Source organism: Pristiophorus japonicus, unplaced genomic scaffold (assembly GCF_044704955.1).
Source record: "Pristiophorus japonicus isolate sPriJap1 unplaced genomic scaffold, sPriJap1.hap1 HAP1_SCAFFOLD_350, whole genome shotgun sequence".
Classification (NCBI taxonomy): Eukaryota; Metazoa; Chordata; class Chondrichthyes; family Pristiophoridae; genus Pristiophorus; species Pristiophorus japonicus.
The window spans coordinates 27,160-44,308 of record NW_027253325.1 but is presented as its reverse complement, the minus strand read 5'-3'; the positions used below and the strand labels follow the sequence as shown (position 1 = coordinate 44,308).

At 54.7% G+C, this 17,149-nt stretch overlaps 1 protein-coding gene across 1 annotated transcript in view; it reads left to right on the top strand.

The window, feature by feature from the left end:
- LOC139250208 (potassium-transporting ATPase alpha chain 1) overlaps positions 1–17,149 on the top strand; it is a 60,581-nt gene that overhangs the window by 21,158 nt on the left and 22,274 nt on the right. Inside the window, exons 9-17 of the mRNA XM_070872703.1 lie at positions 2,645–2,754; positions 4,059–4,193; positions 5,560–5,752; positions 6,425–6,600; positions 7,431–7,567; positions 9,860–10,010; positions 14,029–14,197; positions 15,024–15,178; positions 16,217–16,340. Coding sequence (XP_070728804.1) covers positions 2,645–2,754; positions 4,059–4,193; positions 5,560–5,752; positions 6,425–6,600; positions 7,431–7,567; positions 9,860–10,010; positions 14,029–14,197; positions 15,024–15,178; positions 16,217–16,340 — 1,350 coding nt within the window. The remainder of the gene's footprint in view (positions 1–2,644; positions 2,755–4,058; positions 4,194–5,559; positions 5,753–6,424; positions 6,601–7,430; positions 7,568–9,859; positions 10,011–14,028; positions 14,198–15,023; positions 15,179–16,216; positions 16,341–17,149) is intronic.

Below are 17,149 nucleotides of genomic sequence, written 5' to 3'. Positions count from 1 at the left end.
CCTGGTTAATCCCGTTCCGAGCTTCATGTCACACTCCATTGTTCTGCATGAAGTCAGATCTTCCCCCTGTTCACAGGGTGTCCTTCGTTGCCCAGTTGTATTAGTTCATGGTCTGCGGGGTTTTTTTTTTCCTGAAGACTCGCAACCTTACAAATACAGGGTAACCTTGCTTCCCAGCGTTTGCTATCTTGTTTGCAAAACACCTGCTTTCTTATCCTGTTCCCAAGAGAACTTCAGTCACAATGTCCCAGTTTCGCAAGAGATTCAGACGCTGATCACAATCGATGTTGCCAAACATTTGTGACCTTGTTCAGCACTGAATACGTACGCTCCCACGAGTCTGTTCGAAGGTTAACCCAACGGATGGCTCCTTAACCATCAGGCATTGCTGCGAACCTGTTCTTAACCCAATGTAAGCGAGTGTGTGAGCGTGCGTTACATACGTCAGCGGGCTGTACATAGTCGGTCAATATTACAATCCATACTGTAGGACAGAACAACTTACTGCAAAGGGGATGGAGTATAAAAGCAGGGAAGTCTTGCTCCAGTTATACAGGGTATTGGTGAGGCCACACCTGGAGTACTGCGTGCAGTTTTGGTCTCCATATTTACGAAAGGATATACTTGCTTTGGAGGCAGTTCAGAGAAGGTTCACTCGGTTGATTCCGGGGATGAGGGGGTTGACTTATGAGGAAAGGTTGAGGAGGTTGGGCCTCTACTCATTGGAATTCAGAAGAATGAGAGGTGATCTTATCGAAACGTATCAGATTATGAGGGGGCTCGACAAGGTGGATGCAGAGAGGATGTTCCCACTGATGGGGGAGACTAGAACTAGGGGGCATGGTCTTAGAATAAGGGGCCGCCCATTTAAAACTGAGATGAGGAGGAATTTCTTCTCTCAGAGGGTTGTAAATCTGTGGAATTCTCTGCCTCAGAGAGCTGTGGAAGCCGGGACATTGAATATATTTAAGACAGAGATAGACAGTTTCTTAACCGATAAGGGGATAAGGGGGCGGGCAGGGAAGTGGAGCTGAGTCCATGATGGGATCAGCCATGATCGTATTAAATGGCGGAGCAGGCTCGAGGGGCCGAATGGCCCACTCCTGCTCCTATTTCTGATGTTCTTATGTAACTCCTGATTGCTCAGAACCCCTTAGTACTTATACGCCCTTTAATCTGGACCATTTTACATCAAGTTAATTGACTACCTTCAGTTCCCACTTTCGTGACCATCACTCTGTCTCCACTCCAATGATCACTGGGTTTAGCTCTCTCTCTCTCGCCTCTGAGTCAGAAGGTTGTAGGTTCCAGCCCCCACTCCAAACACACGTACCCCATAATCGCAGGTCCGATACTCCCCCTGACAAGTACTGAGGGAGTGCTGCACTGTCGGAGGGGCGGTACTGAGGGAGTGCCGCACTGTCAGAGGGGCAGTACTGAGGGAGCGCCGCACTGTCGGAGGGGCAGTACTGAGGGAGCGCCGCACTGTCGGAGGGGCAGTACTGAGGGAGTGCCGCACTGTCGGAGGGGCGGTACTGAGGGAGTGCCGCACTGTCGGAGGGGCAGTACTGAGGGAGCGCCGCACTGCGCTGTCGGAGGGGCAGTACTGAGGGAGTGCCGCACTGTCGGAGGGGCAGTACTGAGGGAGCGCCGCACTGCGCTGTCGGAGGGGCAGTACTGAGGGAGTGCCGCACTGTCGGAGGGGCAGTACTGGGGGAGCGCCGCACTGTCGGAGGGTCAGTACTGAGGGAGCGCCGCACTGTCGGAGGGGCAGTACTGAGGGAGTGCCGCACTGTCGGAGGGGCAGTACTGAGGGAGCGCCGCACTGTCGGAGGGGCAGTACTGAGGGAGCACCGCACTGTCGGAGGGACAGTACTGAGGGAGCGCCGCACTGTCGGAGGGGCGGTACTGAGGGAGCGCCGCACTGTCGGAGGGGCGGTACTGAGGGAGCGCCGCACTGTCGGAGGGGCAGTACTGAGGGAGCGCCGCACTGTCGGAGGGGCGGTACTGAGGGAGCACCGTACTGTCGGAGGGGCAGTACTGAGGGAGTGCCGCACTGTGGGAGGGGCGGTACTGAGGGAGCGCCGCACTGTGGGAGGGGCAGTACTGAGGGAGCGCCGCACTGTGGGAGGGGCGGTACTGAGGGAGCGCCGCACTGTCGGAGGGGCAGTACTGAGGGAGTGCCGCACTGCGCTGTCGGAGGGGCAGTACTGAGGGAGCACCGCACTGTCGGAGGGGCAGTACTGAGGGAGCACCGCACTGTCGGAGATGCTGTCACTTGTTAAGACGTTAAACCGAGGCCCCGTCTGCCCTCTCGGGTGGATGTAAAAGATCCCGGGGGCACTATTTGGAAGAAGAGCAGGGGGAGTTCTCCCCGGTGTCCTGGGGCCAATATTTATCCCTCAACCAACATCACTAACACAGACGATCCGGGTCATTATCACATCGTTGTGTGTGGGATCTTGCTGTGCGCAAATTGGCGTTTCCCACAATACAACAGTGAGCGCACTTCAAGGAGTGTTTGATTGGTTGTGAGGTGTTTTGGGACGACCTGGGGGGTGGGGAGGGCGGGGAGGTGAGAGGTGTGGTGGAGATGGGAGGTCGGTCTTTAATGCTAAATTTGGGCCGTGTTATTTTTTTGCAGGCCACAGCTTTGACCAGACATCGGACACGTGGCGGGCTTTGTCACGGGTTGCAACACTGTGTAACCGCGCCATCTTCAAACCCAACCAGGACGGCATTCCCATCCCGAAGGTAAGAACATGAGAAACAGGAGCAGGAGTGGGCCATTCGGCCCCTCGAGCCTGCTCCGCCATTTAATACGACCATGGCTGATCCGATCATGGACTCAGCTCCACTTCCCTGCCCGCCCCCTTATCCCCTTATCGGTTAAGAAACTGTCTATCTCTGTCTTAAATATATTCAATGTCCCGGCTTCCACAGCTCTCTGAGGCAGAGAATTCCACAGATTTACAACCCTCTGAGAGAAGAAATTCCTCCTCATCTCAGTTTTAAATGGGCGGCCCCTTATTCTAAGACCATGCCCCCTAGTTCTAGTCTCCCCCATCAGTGGAAACATCCTCTCTGCATCCACCTTGTCGAGCCCCCTCATAATCTGATACGTTTCCATAAGATCACCTCTCATTCTCCTGAATTCCAATGAGTAGAGGCCCAACCTCCTCAACCTTTCCTCATAAGACAATACCCGTCTGCCCTCTCGAGTACTGAGGGAGCACCGCACTGTCGGAGGGGCAGTACTGAGGGAGCACCGCACTGTCGGAGGGGCAGTACTGAGGGAGCGCCACACTGTCTGAGGGGCAGTACTGAGGGAGCGCCACACTGTCGGAGGGGCAGTACTGAGGGAGCGCCGCACTGTCGGAGGGGCAGTACTGAGGGAGCACCCCACTGTCGGAGGGGCAGTACTGAGGGAGCACCGCAATGTTGGAGGGGCAGTACTGAGGGAGCGCCGCACTGTCGGAGGGGCAGTACTGAGGGAGTGCCGCACTGTCGGAGGGGCAGTACTGAGGGAGTGCCGCACTGTCGGAGGGGCAGTACTGAGGGAGCGCCGCACTGTCGGAGGGGCAGTACTGAGGGAGCACCCCACTGTCGGAGGGGCAGTACTGAGGGAGTGCCGCACTGTCGGAGGGGCAGTATTGAGGGAGCGCCGTACTGTCGGAGGGGCGGTACTGAGGGAGCGCCGTACTGTCGGAGGGGCAGTACTGAGGGAGAGCCGCACTGTCGGAGGTGCCGTCTTTGGGATGAGACATTAAACCGAGGCCCCATCTGCCCTCTCAGGTGGATGTAAAAGACCCCGGGGCCACTATTTGGAAGAAGAGCAGGGGGAGTTCTCCCCGGTGTCCTGGGGCCAATATTTATCCCTCAACCAACATCACTAAAACAGACGATCTGGGTCATTATCACAGGGCTGTGTGTGGGAGCTTGCTGTGCGCAAATTGCCGTTTCCCACATTACAACAGGGACCACACTCTCAATAAGTAGTTTGAGGCGCTTGGGGAGGTCCGGTCTTTGTTTCTTATCCCACGCACTTTTGCGCGCAGAGAACCGTTATCGGCGATGCCTCCGAGACGGCCCTGCTGAAATTCACCGAGCTCACCATCGGCAATGTCCCCGATTACCGCAACCGCTTCCACAAGGTCTGCGAGATTCCCTTCAACTCTACCAACAAGTTCCAGGTGAGGTTCCAAACAGCTCGCGCGCTGGAAATCTCCGCGGGTCGGGGCAGCATCCGTGGAGGGAGAGGGAGGCAGAGTTGACGTTTCGGGTCAACGACCCTTGGTCAGAACTGGCGAAGGTTGGAGATGTCACAGATTCTTAAACCAGTGCAGGGGTCAGGGAACAGAAGGGAAGGTCGGTGGAGGTCGTGGGGGCGGGGGGGAAGGCATGAGAGATTCGAGAGACGAAATTGGCGCTGGGCGCAAATTCAAATGGCAATGGCCGGAGTTCGAAAAACATTAGTTGCGATCGGTTGTCAATGGCGGGATAATAACCGACTGCCATTGGGGACAAGGAGAGAAAAAAGAAAGGGGCTGGAGGAGGTTACAGAGATAGGGAGGGGTGTAGGGGCTGGAGGGGGTTACAGAGATAGGGAGGGGTGTAGGGGCTGGAGGGGGTTACAGAGATAGGGAGGAGTGTAGGTGCTGGAGGAGGTTACAGAGATAGGGAGGGGTGTAGGGGGCTGGAGGGGGTTACAGAGATAGGGAGGGGTGTTGGGGCTGGAGGAGGTTACAGAGATAGGGAGGGGTGTTGGGGCTGGAGGAGGTTACAGAGATAGGGAGGGGTGTAGGGGGCTGGAGGAGGTTACAGAGATAGGGAGGGGTGTAGGGGCTGGAGGAGGTTACAGAGATAGGGAGGGGTGTAGGGGCTGCAGGAGGTTACAGAGATAGGGAGGGGTGTAGGCGCTGGAGGAGGTTACAGAGATAGGGAGGGGTGTAGGGGCTGGAGGAGATTACAGAGATAGGGAGGGGTGTAGGGGCTGGAGGAGGTTACAGGGATAGGGAGGGGTGTAGGCGCTGGAGGAGGTTACAGAGATAGGGAGGGGTGTAGCGGCTGGAGGAGATTACAGAGATAGGGAGGGGTGTAGGGGCTGGAGGAGATTACAGAGATAGGGAGGGGTGTAGGGGCTGGAGGAGGTTACAGAGATAGCGAGGGGTGTAGGGGCTGGAGGGGGTTACAGAGATAGGGAGGTGTGTAGGGGCTGGAGGGGATTACAGAGATAGGGAGGGGTGTAGGGGCTGGAGGAGGTTACAGGGATAGGGAGGGGTGAGTATGTGGAACTCGCTCCCACAGGGAGGGGTCGAGGCGAGGAGCAGAGATACATTTAAGGGGAAGCTGGATAAAGACATGAGGGAGAAAGGAACGGATGAATATGGTGATGGGGTGAGATGGAGAGGGGAGGGAGGGGGCTGGTGTGGAACATAAACTCCGGCACGGAGTAGTGGGACATAAACCCCGGCACGGAGCGGTGGGACATAAACCCCGGCACGGAGCGGTGGGGCCCAGTGGGCAGTAATCGGATGTGATTGTCTTTGCCTCTGGCAGCTCTCGATCCACGAGATGGAGGACCCTCTGGACCTCCGGTACCTGCTGGTAATGAAGGGTGCTCCCGAGAGAATCCTGGAGAATTGTTCCACCATCATGATCAAAGGTCAGGAGTTGCCGCTGGATGAACAGTGGAAGGAGGCGTTCCAGACGGCCTACATGGACCTTGGAGGTCTGGGCGAGCGAGTGCTGGGTAACTAAAACATTCCACTTTATACACCACCTTAAACCGAGTGAAACGTCCCAAGTGAGGTCTAACCCAGTAATATGGAGACCAGAACTGTGCACAGTGCTCCAAGTGTGGTCTAACCCAGGTATATGGAGACCAGAACTGTTCACAGTGCTCCAAGTGTGGTCTAAACCAGGTATATGAAGACCAGACTGTGCACAGTGCTCCAAGTGTGGTCTAACCCAGGTATATGGAGACCAGAACTGTGCACGGTGCTCCAAGTGTGGTCTAACCCAGGTATATGGAGACCAGAACTGTGCACGGTGCTCCCAGTGTGGTCTAAACCCTCGTATATGGAGACCAGAACTGTGCACAGTGCTCCAAGTGTGGTCTAACCTAGGTATATGGAGACCACAACTGTGCACAGTGCTCCAAGTGTGGTCTAACCCAGGTATATGGTGACCAGAACTGTGCACGGTGCTCCCAGTGTGGTCTAACCCAGGTATATGGAGACCAGAACTGTGCACAGTGCACCAAGTGTGGTCTAACCCAGGTATATGGAGACCAGAACTGTGCACAGTGCTCCAAGTGTGGTCTAACCCAGGTATATGGAGACCAGAACTGTGCACGGTGCTCCCAGTGTGGTCTAACCCATGTTCGATGTATGTTTGAATTAACTTCTCGCTCACTGACCAGGATTCTGCCATATATACCTGATGGAGAAGGAATATCCCAGGGGGTTTGTCTTTGACACGGAAGACATGAATTTCTCAACGAGTGGCCTGTGCTTTGATGGACTGATATCCATGATTGACCCTCCGAGAGCCACAGTACCCGACGCGGTGGTAAAATGCAGGACTGCAGGAATTAGGGTAACTGGAATCTAATCGAGGGGTTCGAGGGGGTTTATATATAGAATAACAGATACCCGGGAGTGAGTTACAGGCTGGAATCTAATCAAGGGGTTCGAGGGGGTTTATATATTGAATAACAGATACCCGGGAGTGAGTTACAGGCTGGAATCTAATCGAGGGGTTCGGGGGGTTTATATATAGAATTACAGATACCCGGGAATGAGTTACAGGCTGGAATCTAATCGAGGGGTTCGGGGGGTTTATATATAGAATAACTGATACCCGGGAGTGAGTTACAGGCTGGAATCTAATCGAGGGGTTTGGGGGGTTTATATACAATAACAGATACCCGGGAATGAGTTACAGGCTGGAATCTAATCGAGGGGTTTGGGGGGTTTATATATATAGAATAACAGATACCCGGGAATGAGTTACAGGCTGGAATCTAATCGAGGGGTTCGGAGGGTTTATATATAGAATAACAGATACCCGGGAATGAGTTACAGGCTGGAATCTAATCGAGGGGTTCGGGGGGTTTATATATAGAATAACAGATACCCGGGAGTGACTTACAGGCTGGAATCTAATCGAGGGGTTTGGGGGGTTTATATATATACAATAACAGATACCCGGGAATGAGTTACAGGCTGGAATCTAATCGAGGGGTTCGGAGGGTTTATATATAGAATAACAGATACCCGGGAATGAGTTACAGGCTGGAATCTAATCGAGGGGTTCGGGGGGTTTATATATAGAATAACAGATACCCGGGAGTGAGTTACAGGCTGGAATCTAATCGAGGGGTTTGGGGGGTTATATTGAACCCCTATAACTCTCTCTGTGTGCAGGTGATCATGGTGACAGGCGACCATCCAATCACTGCCAAGGCCATCGCTGGAAGTGTCGGGATCATCTCCGAGGGGAGTGAGACGGTCGAGGACATTGCCGCTCGCAAGAGGATTCCCGTCGAACAGGTCGACCAACGGTGAGGAATTTCCGAGTCAGAGTGACCCCTTCCTGGTTCATTGTCCTCTCTCCCGTTACACCTCCTCTGTAACCTCCTCCAGCCCCTACACCCCTCCCTATCTCTGTAACCTCCTCCAGCCCCTACACCCCTCCCTATCTCTGTAACCTCCTCCAGCCCCTACACCCCTCCCTATCTCTGTAACCTCCTCCAGCCCCTACACCCCTCCCTATCTCTGTAACCTCCTCCAGCCCCTACACCCCTCCCTATCTCTGTAACCTCCTCCAGCCCCTACACCCCTCCCTATCTCTGTAACCTCCTCCAGCCCCTACACCCCTCCCTATCTCTGTAACCTGCTCCAATTCTGCCCTCCTGAGCATCCCTGATTATAATCGCTCCACCATCGGTGGCCGTGCCTTCAGCTGCCTGGGCCCCAAGCTCTGGAACTCCCTCCCTAAACCTCTCCGCCTCTCTCTCTCCTCCTTTAAGACAGTCCTTAAAACCGACGTGTTCGGCCAAACTTGTGTCAGCTGCCCTAATATCTCACGTGTCAAACTGTGTTCTGATTCGCGCTCCTGTGATGCACGTTGCTATGTTTTACTGCACTAAAGGCGTGACACAGAATGTTGAGGCGGGAACTGATCAAAGTTTTCATGATATTAAGGGGAAACGATAGGGTCGATGGAGCAAGGCTATTTATGCTGGTTGGGGAGTTGAGAACTGAGCCCGGCAATTACAAAGGTATGAGGGCAGAGTTGGCTAAAGTGGACTGGGGAAATACATTAACGGGCACGATGGTAGTTAAGCAGTGGCAGACATTGAAGGAGATATTCTCTCTAACTCTCAGCAAAGAGAAGTAATGCTTGGTATCAAATTGAAAACAAAGCTTCACAATGTGGCCAAGAGTATTGGTAGGGCAGAGGATTGGGAAATTTTTAGAAACCAGCAAAGGACAATGAAAAATAATAAAGAGAGCAGATAGTTTATGAGATGAACTAGCAAGAAATATGAAAACAGGCAGACAGGTATATAAAAAGGAAACGAGAGGTTCAGGTAAATGTTGGTTCCTAAGAGGCTGAGACCGGGAAATTAATACCGGGGAACAGGGAAATGGCCGAGACTTTGAACAAATATTTTGTATTGGTCTTCACAGTAGAAGACACTAAAAGCATCCAATAGTGGATAATCAAGGGGCTATGGGGAGGGAGGAACTTAATACAATCACTATCACGATGAAGTAATACTCGGTAAAATAATGGGACTAAAGGCGGACATAAGAGGTAAGCCATTTAGGACCGAGATGAGGAGAAACTTCTTCACCCAGAGAGTGGTGAACCTGTGGAATTCTCTACCACAGAAAGTTGTTGAGGCCAATTCACTACATATATTCAAAAAGGAGTTAGATGAAGTCCTTACTACTCGGGGGATCAAGGGGTATGGCGAGAAAGCAGGAAGGGGGTACTGAAGTTTCATGTTCAGCCATGAACTCATTGAATGGCGGTGCAGGCTAGAAGGGCCGAATGGCCTGCTCCTGCACCTATTTTCTATGTTTCTATGTTTCTATGTTCCCTGGACCTGATGGCTTGCATCCCCGGGTCTTAAGAGAAGTAGTGGCAGGGATAGTGGAGGCATTGGTTGTAATTTACCAAAATTCCCTGGATTCTGGGGAGGTCCCAGCAGATTGGAAAACTGCAAATGTAACGCCCCTATTTAAAAAAGGAGGCAGACAGAAAGCAGGAAACTATAGACCAGTTAGCCCAACATCTGTGGTTGGGAAAATGTTGGAGTCCATTATGAAGGAAGCAGTAACAGGAGATTTGGAAAAGAAAAATTCGGTCAGGCAGAGTCAGCATGGATTTATGAAGGGGAAGTCATGTTTGACAAATTTGCTGGAGTTCTTTGAGGATGTAATGAACAGGGTGGATAAAGGGGAACCAGTGGATGTGGTGTGTTTGGATTTCCAGAAGGCATTTGACAAGGTGCCACATGAAAGGTTACTGCACAAGATAAAAGTTCACGGGGTTGAGGGGTAATATATTAACATGGATAGAGGATTGGCTAACTAACAGAGAACAGAGAGTCGGGATAAATGGGTCATTCTCGGGTTGGCAACCAGCAACTAGTGGAGTGTCGCAGGGATCAGTGCCGGGACCCCAGCTATTTACAATCTATATTAACCACTTGGAAGAAGGGACTGAGTGTAACGTGGACAAGTTTGCTGACGGTACAAAGATGGGAGGAAAAGCAATGTGTGAGGAGGACACACAAATATCCTCCGCCTCAGTAACGGCGCCCCCTATCTGCCGCTCGCAGGGACGCCCGTGCGGCGGTGATTAATGGGGGACAGCTGAAGGACATGTCGTCAGACGAGCTGGTCGATATCCTCCGGACCCACCCGGAGATTGTCTTCGCACGCACATCGCCGCAACAGAAGCTGATCATCGTGGAGAGCTGCCAGAAACTGGTGATTACCTCCGCGCGTCCCTCAATGGGTCTCCCTATCTCTGTAACCCCCTCCAGCCCCTACACCCCTCCCTATCTCTGTAACCTCCTCCAGCCCCTACACCCCTCCCTATCTCTGTAACCTCCTCCAGCCCTACACCCCTCCCTATCTCTGTAACCTCCTTCAGCCCCGACACCCCTCCCCATCTCTGTAACCTCCTCCAGCCCCGACACCCCTCCCTATCTCTGTAACCTCCTCCAGCCCCGACACCCCTCCCTATCTCTGTAACCCCCTCCAGCCCCGATACCCCTCCCTATCTCTGTAACCCCTTCCAGCCCCTACACCCCTCCCTATCTCTGTAACCTCCTCCAGCCCCTACACCCCTCCCTATCTCTGTAACCCCCTCCAGCCCCTACACCCCTCCCTATCTCTGTAACCCCCTCCAGTCACTACACCCCTCCCTATCTCTGTAACCCCCTCCAGCCCCTACACCCCTCCCTATCTCTGTAACCTCCTCCAGCCCCTACACCCCTCCCTATCTCTGTAACCTCCTCCAGCCCCGACACCCCTCCCTATCTCTGTAACCTCCTCCAGCCCCGACACCCCTCCCTATCTCTGTAACCTCCTCCAGCCCCGACACCCCTCCCTATCTCTGTAACCCCCTCCAGCCCCGACACCCCTCCCTATCTCTGTAACCCCCTCCAGCCCCGACACCCCTCCCTATCTCTGTAACCACCTCCAGCCCCTACACCCCTCCCTATCTCTGTAACCTCCTCCAGCCCCTACATCCCTCCCTATCTCTGTAAAACCCTATACCCCTCTCTATCTCTGTAACACCCTCCAGCCCCTACACCCCTCCCTATCTCTGTAACCTCCTCCAGCCCCTACACCCCTCCCTATCTCTGTAACTTCCTCCAGCCCCTACACCCCTCCCTATCTCTGTAACCCCCTCCAGCCTCTACACCCCTTCCTATCTCTGTAACCCCCTCCAGCCCCTACACCCCTCCCTATCTCTGTAACCGCCTCCAGACCCGACACCCCTCCCTATCTCTGTAACCCCCTCCAGCCCCTACACCCCTTCCTATCTCTGTAAGCCCCTCCAGCCCCTACACCCCTCCCTATCTCTGTAACCGCCTCCAGACCCGACACCCCTCCCTATCTCTGTAACCACCTCCAACCCCTACACCCCTCCCTATCTCTGTAACCTCCTCCAGCCCCTACACCCCTCCCTATCTCTGTAACCTCCTCCAGCCCCGACACCCCTCCCTATCTCTGTAACCTCCTCCAGCCCCTATACCCCTCCTTATCTCTGTAACCTCCTCCAGCCCCGACACCCCTCCCTATCTCTGTAACCTCCTCCAGCCCTACACCCCTCCTTATCTCTGTAACCTCCTTCAGCCCCGACACCCGTCTCTATCTCTGTAACCTCCTCCAGCCCCTACATCCCTCCCTATCTCTGTAACCACCTCCAGCCCCTACACCCCTCCCTATCTCTGTAACACCTCCAGCCCCGACATCCCTCCCTATCTCTGTAACCACCTTCAGCCCCTACACCCCTCCCTATCTCTGTAACCCCCTCCAGCCTCGACACCCCTCCCCATCTCTGTAACCTCCTCCAGCCCCGACACCCCTCCCTATCTCTGTAACCTCCTCCAGCCCCGACACTCCTCCCTATCTCTGTAACCCCCTCCAGCCCCGACACCCCTCCCTATCTCTGTAACCACCTCCAGCCCCTACACCCCTCCCTATCTCTGTAACCCCCTCCAGCCCCGACACCCCTCCATATGTCTGTAACCCCCTCCAGCCCCGACACCCCTCCCTATCTCTGTAACACCCTCCAGCCCCGACACCCCTCCCTATCTCTGTTACTTCCTCCAGCCCCCACATCCCTCCCTATCTCTGTAACCACCTTCAGCCCCGACACCCCTCCCTATCTCTGTAAACTCCTCCAGCCCCTTCATCCCTCCCTATCTCTGCAACCTCCTCCAACCCCTACAACCCTCTCTATCTCTGTAACCGCCTCAGCCCCGACACCCCTCCCTATCTCTGTAACCCCCTCCAGCCCGTACACCCCTCCCTATCTCTGTAACCTCCTCCAGCCCCTACACCCCTCCCTATCTCTGTAACCCCCTCCTGCCTCGATACCCCTCCCTATCTCTGTAACTTCCTCCAGCCCTTACACCGCTCCCTATCTCTGTAACCGCCTCCAGCCCCGAAACCCCTCCCTATCTCTGTAACCCCCTCCAGCCCCTACACCCCTCCCTATCTCTGTAACCCCCTCCAGCCCTGACACCCCTCCCTATCTCTGTAACCTCCTCCAGCCCCTACACTCCTCCCTATCTCTGTAACCCCCTCCAGCTCTTACACGCCTCCCTATCTCTGTAACCTCCTCCAGCCCTACACCCCTCCCTATCTCTGTAACCTCCTCCAGCCCCGACACCCCTCCCTATCTCTGTAACCTCCTCCAGCCCCTACAGCCCTCCCTATCTCTGTAACCGCCTCCAGCCCCTACACCCCACCCTATCTCTGTAACCCCCTCCAGTCCCTACACCCCTCCCTATCTCTGTAACCTCCTCCAGCCCCTACACGCCTCCCTATCTCTGTAACCCCCTCCAGCCCCTACACCCCTCCCTATCTCTGTAACCCCCTCCAGCCCCTACACCCCTCCCTATCTCTGTAACCCCCTCCAGCCCCTACACCCCTCCCTATCTCTGTAACCTCCTCCAGCCCCTACACCCCTCCCTATCTCTGTAACCCCCTCCAGCTCCTACACCCCCCCCCCGAGATCTCTGCACTCCTCTAATTCTGCGCTCCTGGCCATCCCTGATTATAATCGCTCCACCATCGGTGGCCGTGCCTTCAGCTGCCTGGGCCCCAAGCTCCGGAACTCCCTCCCTAAACCTCTCCGCCTCTCTCTCCTCCTTTGAGACGCTCCTTAAAACCCACCTCTTTGAACAATCTATTGGTCGCCTGTCCCCAATATCTCCTGATGTGGCTCGGGGTCTAATTCTGTTTGATAATCGCTCATGTGACGCACCTTGGGACGTTTTACTACGTTACAGGCGGTATACAAATGAAAGTTGGTGTTGTTGGGAGGTGTCATCACAGCGAGGCGAGGATGACTTGCTTCGTCGCGGAAAAGGGATGAGTTCACAGATGTTTCGATGAATTGCCTGATATTCCGGATCCCCAACTACACCCTGAAGGGTGGAAGATGTCTGTGGGTGGATTGTTTTAACGTGGGGTGGCCGTTGTACACCAGCCACCACACGGGGCTTGACGGAGCGAGGTCTCGGTCCAGGGGCGAGGGTTAACCAGGACGACTGGAGAGCAGCTCTGCTGCACGGACCCAGTGCTCACAACATATCGCACACAGTGTGGGCTGGGCCCTGGGCCCCTGGGCCCTCGCCTCTCCTGGTCCCCGATCACGTCCCTCCACAGTCTCTCGCCGCTCCTTCGCCCCGACCTCGTGGCTCCTGCTGTACCTGCCCCAGCGCTCCAATCACTGACCTGGACCTTGGTGATGTCCCTCTTCACTGGTGTCTCTCTCCTGCCCCAGCTCGCCCTGTACCTCGCCGTGCTATGCATTGTATATGTAAGCACGCTGTTAATGACTCCACGAGGCACTTGAACTGTACAGACTGCAGTCCGTTTATTGCAGCTCCTGGAGTGAGTACACCAGGAGGCGAGCTCCCTTCTGTACTGGGTCACCTGCAGTGTGCAGGCAACCCCTGGGTCTCCAGCAGCAGCACCCTCTGGTGTACAGGTATGGCATATACAGGGTGAAGGTACATTCGGGTCTCGTGCTACGGTGCACCATTGACAGTATGCCTCCACGCTGCTGATTACGCTCTCCGGCCTGCACCGACGGGAGATGTAATCCCGCGTCAGGCCACCAGGCGGGGACCTCGGTGTTCCATCGAGCCAAACCCGACGCTGGTGTCGCTCCGTGGTGCGTTGCACAGCGGTCCCCACCCTCCCCCCCCGCCCCCGCTCACCGAGCCAGAGTTCACGCCGTGTCGTCCCCTCTCTGTCTCAGGGCTTCATCGTGGCTGTGACCGGGGATGGTGTCAATGACTCACCGGCTCTGAAGAAAGCCGACATCGGAATCGCCATGGGGATTGCCGGATCGGACGCGGCCAAGAACGCGGCAGACATGATCCTCCTGGACGACAATTTCGCCTCCATTGTAACCGGTGTGGAACAAGGTAGGACAGGGGGTTAGATACAGAGTAAAGCTCCCTCTACACTGTCCCATCAAACACTCCCAGGGCAGGTACAGGGGGGTAGATACAGAGTAAAGCTCCCTCTACACTGTCCCATCAAACACTCCCAGGGCAGGTACAGGGGGTTAGATACAGAGTAAAGCTCCCTCTACACTGTCCCATCAAACACTCCCAGGGCAGGTACAGCACGGGGTTAGATACAGAGTAAAGCTCCCTCTACACTGTCCCATCAAACACTCCCAGGACAGGTACAGGGGGTTAGATACAGAGTAAAGCTCCCTCCACACTGTCCCATCAAACACTCCCAGGACAGGTACAGGGGGTTAGATACAGAGTAAAGCTCCCTCTACACTGTCCCATCAAACACTCCCAGGACAGGTACAGGGGGTTAGATGCAGAGTAAAGCTCCCTCTGCACTGTCCCATCAAACACTCCCAGGGCAGGTACAGGGGGTTAGATACAGAGTAAAGCTCCCTCTACACTGTCCCATCAAACACTCTCAGGGCAGGTACAGGGGGTTAGATACAGAGTAAAGCTCCCTCTACACTGTCCCATCAAACACTCCTAGGGCAGGTACAGGAGGTTAGATACAGAGTAAAGCTCCCTCTGCACTGTCCCATCAAACACTCCCAGGATAGGTACATTATAGGTTGGGGATGGTGGAATGTCAACAGAGAGGAGGCAGAGAGGTTAAGGGGGAAAGGTCAGAGGGGCATTGACCCTGCCATGTGCCCGGTGTATATGTTGCTAATCTCCAGTCTGGTTGGTTTTCGCTCCACTATCCCACCTCCCTCCCTACCTGCCTCAGGACGTCTCATCTTTGACAACTTGAAGAAGTCCATTGCCTACACGTTGACCAAGAACATTCCGGAACTGGCACCGTACCTGATCTACATCACCATGAGTGTTCCACTGCCCCTGGGTTGTATCACCATCCTCTTCATCGAGCTGGCCACCGATATCGTAAGTACAGGACGTGTCTCCCCCAACACAGGCTCGCCATTGTCACTGAACACAGGAAATAGGAGCAGGAGTGGGCCATTCGGCCCCTCGAGCCTGCTCCGCCATTTAATACCATCATGGCTGATCCCATCATGGACTCAGCTCCACTTCCCTGCCCGCCCCCTTATCCCCTTATCGGTTAAGAAACTGTCTATCTCTGTCTTAAATATATTCAATGTCCCGGCTTCCACAGCTCTCTGAGGCAGAGAATTCCACAGATTTACAACCCTCTGAGAGAAGAAATTCCTCCTCATCTCAGTTTTAAATGGGCGGCCCCTTATTCTAAGACCATGCCCCCTAGTTCTAGTCTCCCCCATCAGTGGGAACATCCTCTCTGCATCCACCTTGTCAAGCCCCCTCATAATCTGATACGTTTCCATAAGATCACCTCTCATTCTTCTGAATTCCAATGAGTAGAGGCCCAACCTCCTCAACCTTTCCTCATAAGTCAACCCCCTCATCCCCGGAATCAACCGAGTGAACCTTCTCTGAACTGTCTCCAAGCAAGTATATCCTTTCGTAAATACGGAGACCAAAACTGCACGCAGTACTCCAGGTGTGGCCTCACCAATACCCTGTATAACTGGAGCAAGACTTCCCTGCTTTTATACTCCATCCTCTTTGCAATAAAGGCCAAGATACCATTGGCCTTCCTGATCACTGGCTGTACCTGCATACTAACCTTTTGTGTTTCATGCACAAGTAACCCCCAGGTCCCGCTGGACTGCAGCACTTTGCAATCTTTCTCCATTTAAATAATAACTTGCTCTTTGATTTTTTTCTGCCAAAGTGCATGATTCTACACTTTGCAATCTTTCTATGCGTGGTTAGTAATCGCCTCGACCCCCTCCCTGTGGCAGTGAGTTCCACATGCTCACCCCTCTCTGGGTAAATTTCTATGATTCTGTGATTTCGATAAAGACCTTTCTCCCGAGCTGGATTTATCGGTGACGATCGCGCCTTCTGGACTCACGCCTCGAACCTCTCGTTTATCCACAGTTCCCCTCGGTGTCCCTCGCCTACGAGAAAGCCGAGAGTGACATCATGAACCTGAAGCCTCGTAATCCGCGACGAGACCGGCTGGTGAATGAGCAACTGGCCGTTTATTCGTACTTCCAGATCGGTATGTACTGTCGTCAGAGACCACCGATGTCCATGAACCCCTTCCTCTCTCGTGCCCCGGTAATAACATCGCTCCCTCACCTCTCACCCCCCTCAGGACCTCCCAAAGTTCACACCCAATCAAACACTTCATTTTTGGAGTGCGCTCACTCTCGTAACGTACGAAACGCCAATTTGCGCACAGCAAGCTCCCACACACAGCGATGTGATAATGACCCGGATCGTCTGTGTTAGTGATGTTAGTTGAGGGATAAATATTGGCCCCAGGACACGGGGGAGAACTCCCCCTGCTCTTCTTCCAAATAGTGGCCCTCCGACAGTGCAGTACGGAGCTCCCTCAGTACTGCCCCTCCAACAGCGCAGTACGGAGCTCCCTCAGTACTGCCCCTCCGACAGCGCAGTACGGCGCTCCCTCAGTACTGCCCCTCCGACAGCGCAGTACGGAGCTCCCTCAGTACTGCCCCTCCGACAGCGCAGTACGGAGCTCCCTCAGTACTGCCCCTCCGACAGCGCAGTACGGAGCTCCCTCAGTACTGCCCCTCCGACAGCGCAGTACGGAGCTCCCTCAGTACTGCCCCTCCGACAGCGCAGTACGGCGCTCCCTCAGTACTGCCCCTCCGACAGCGCAGTACGGCGCTCCCTCAGTACTGCCCCTCCGACAGCGCAGTACGGCGCTCCCTCAGTACTGCCCCTCCGACAGCGCAGTACGGCGCTCCCTCAGTACTGCTCCTCCGACAGTGCGGCGCTCTCTCAGGACTGCCCCTCCGACAGTACGGCACTCCCTCAGTACTGCCCCTCCGACAGTACAGC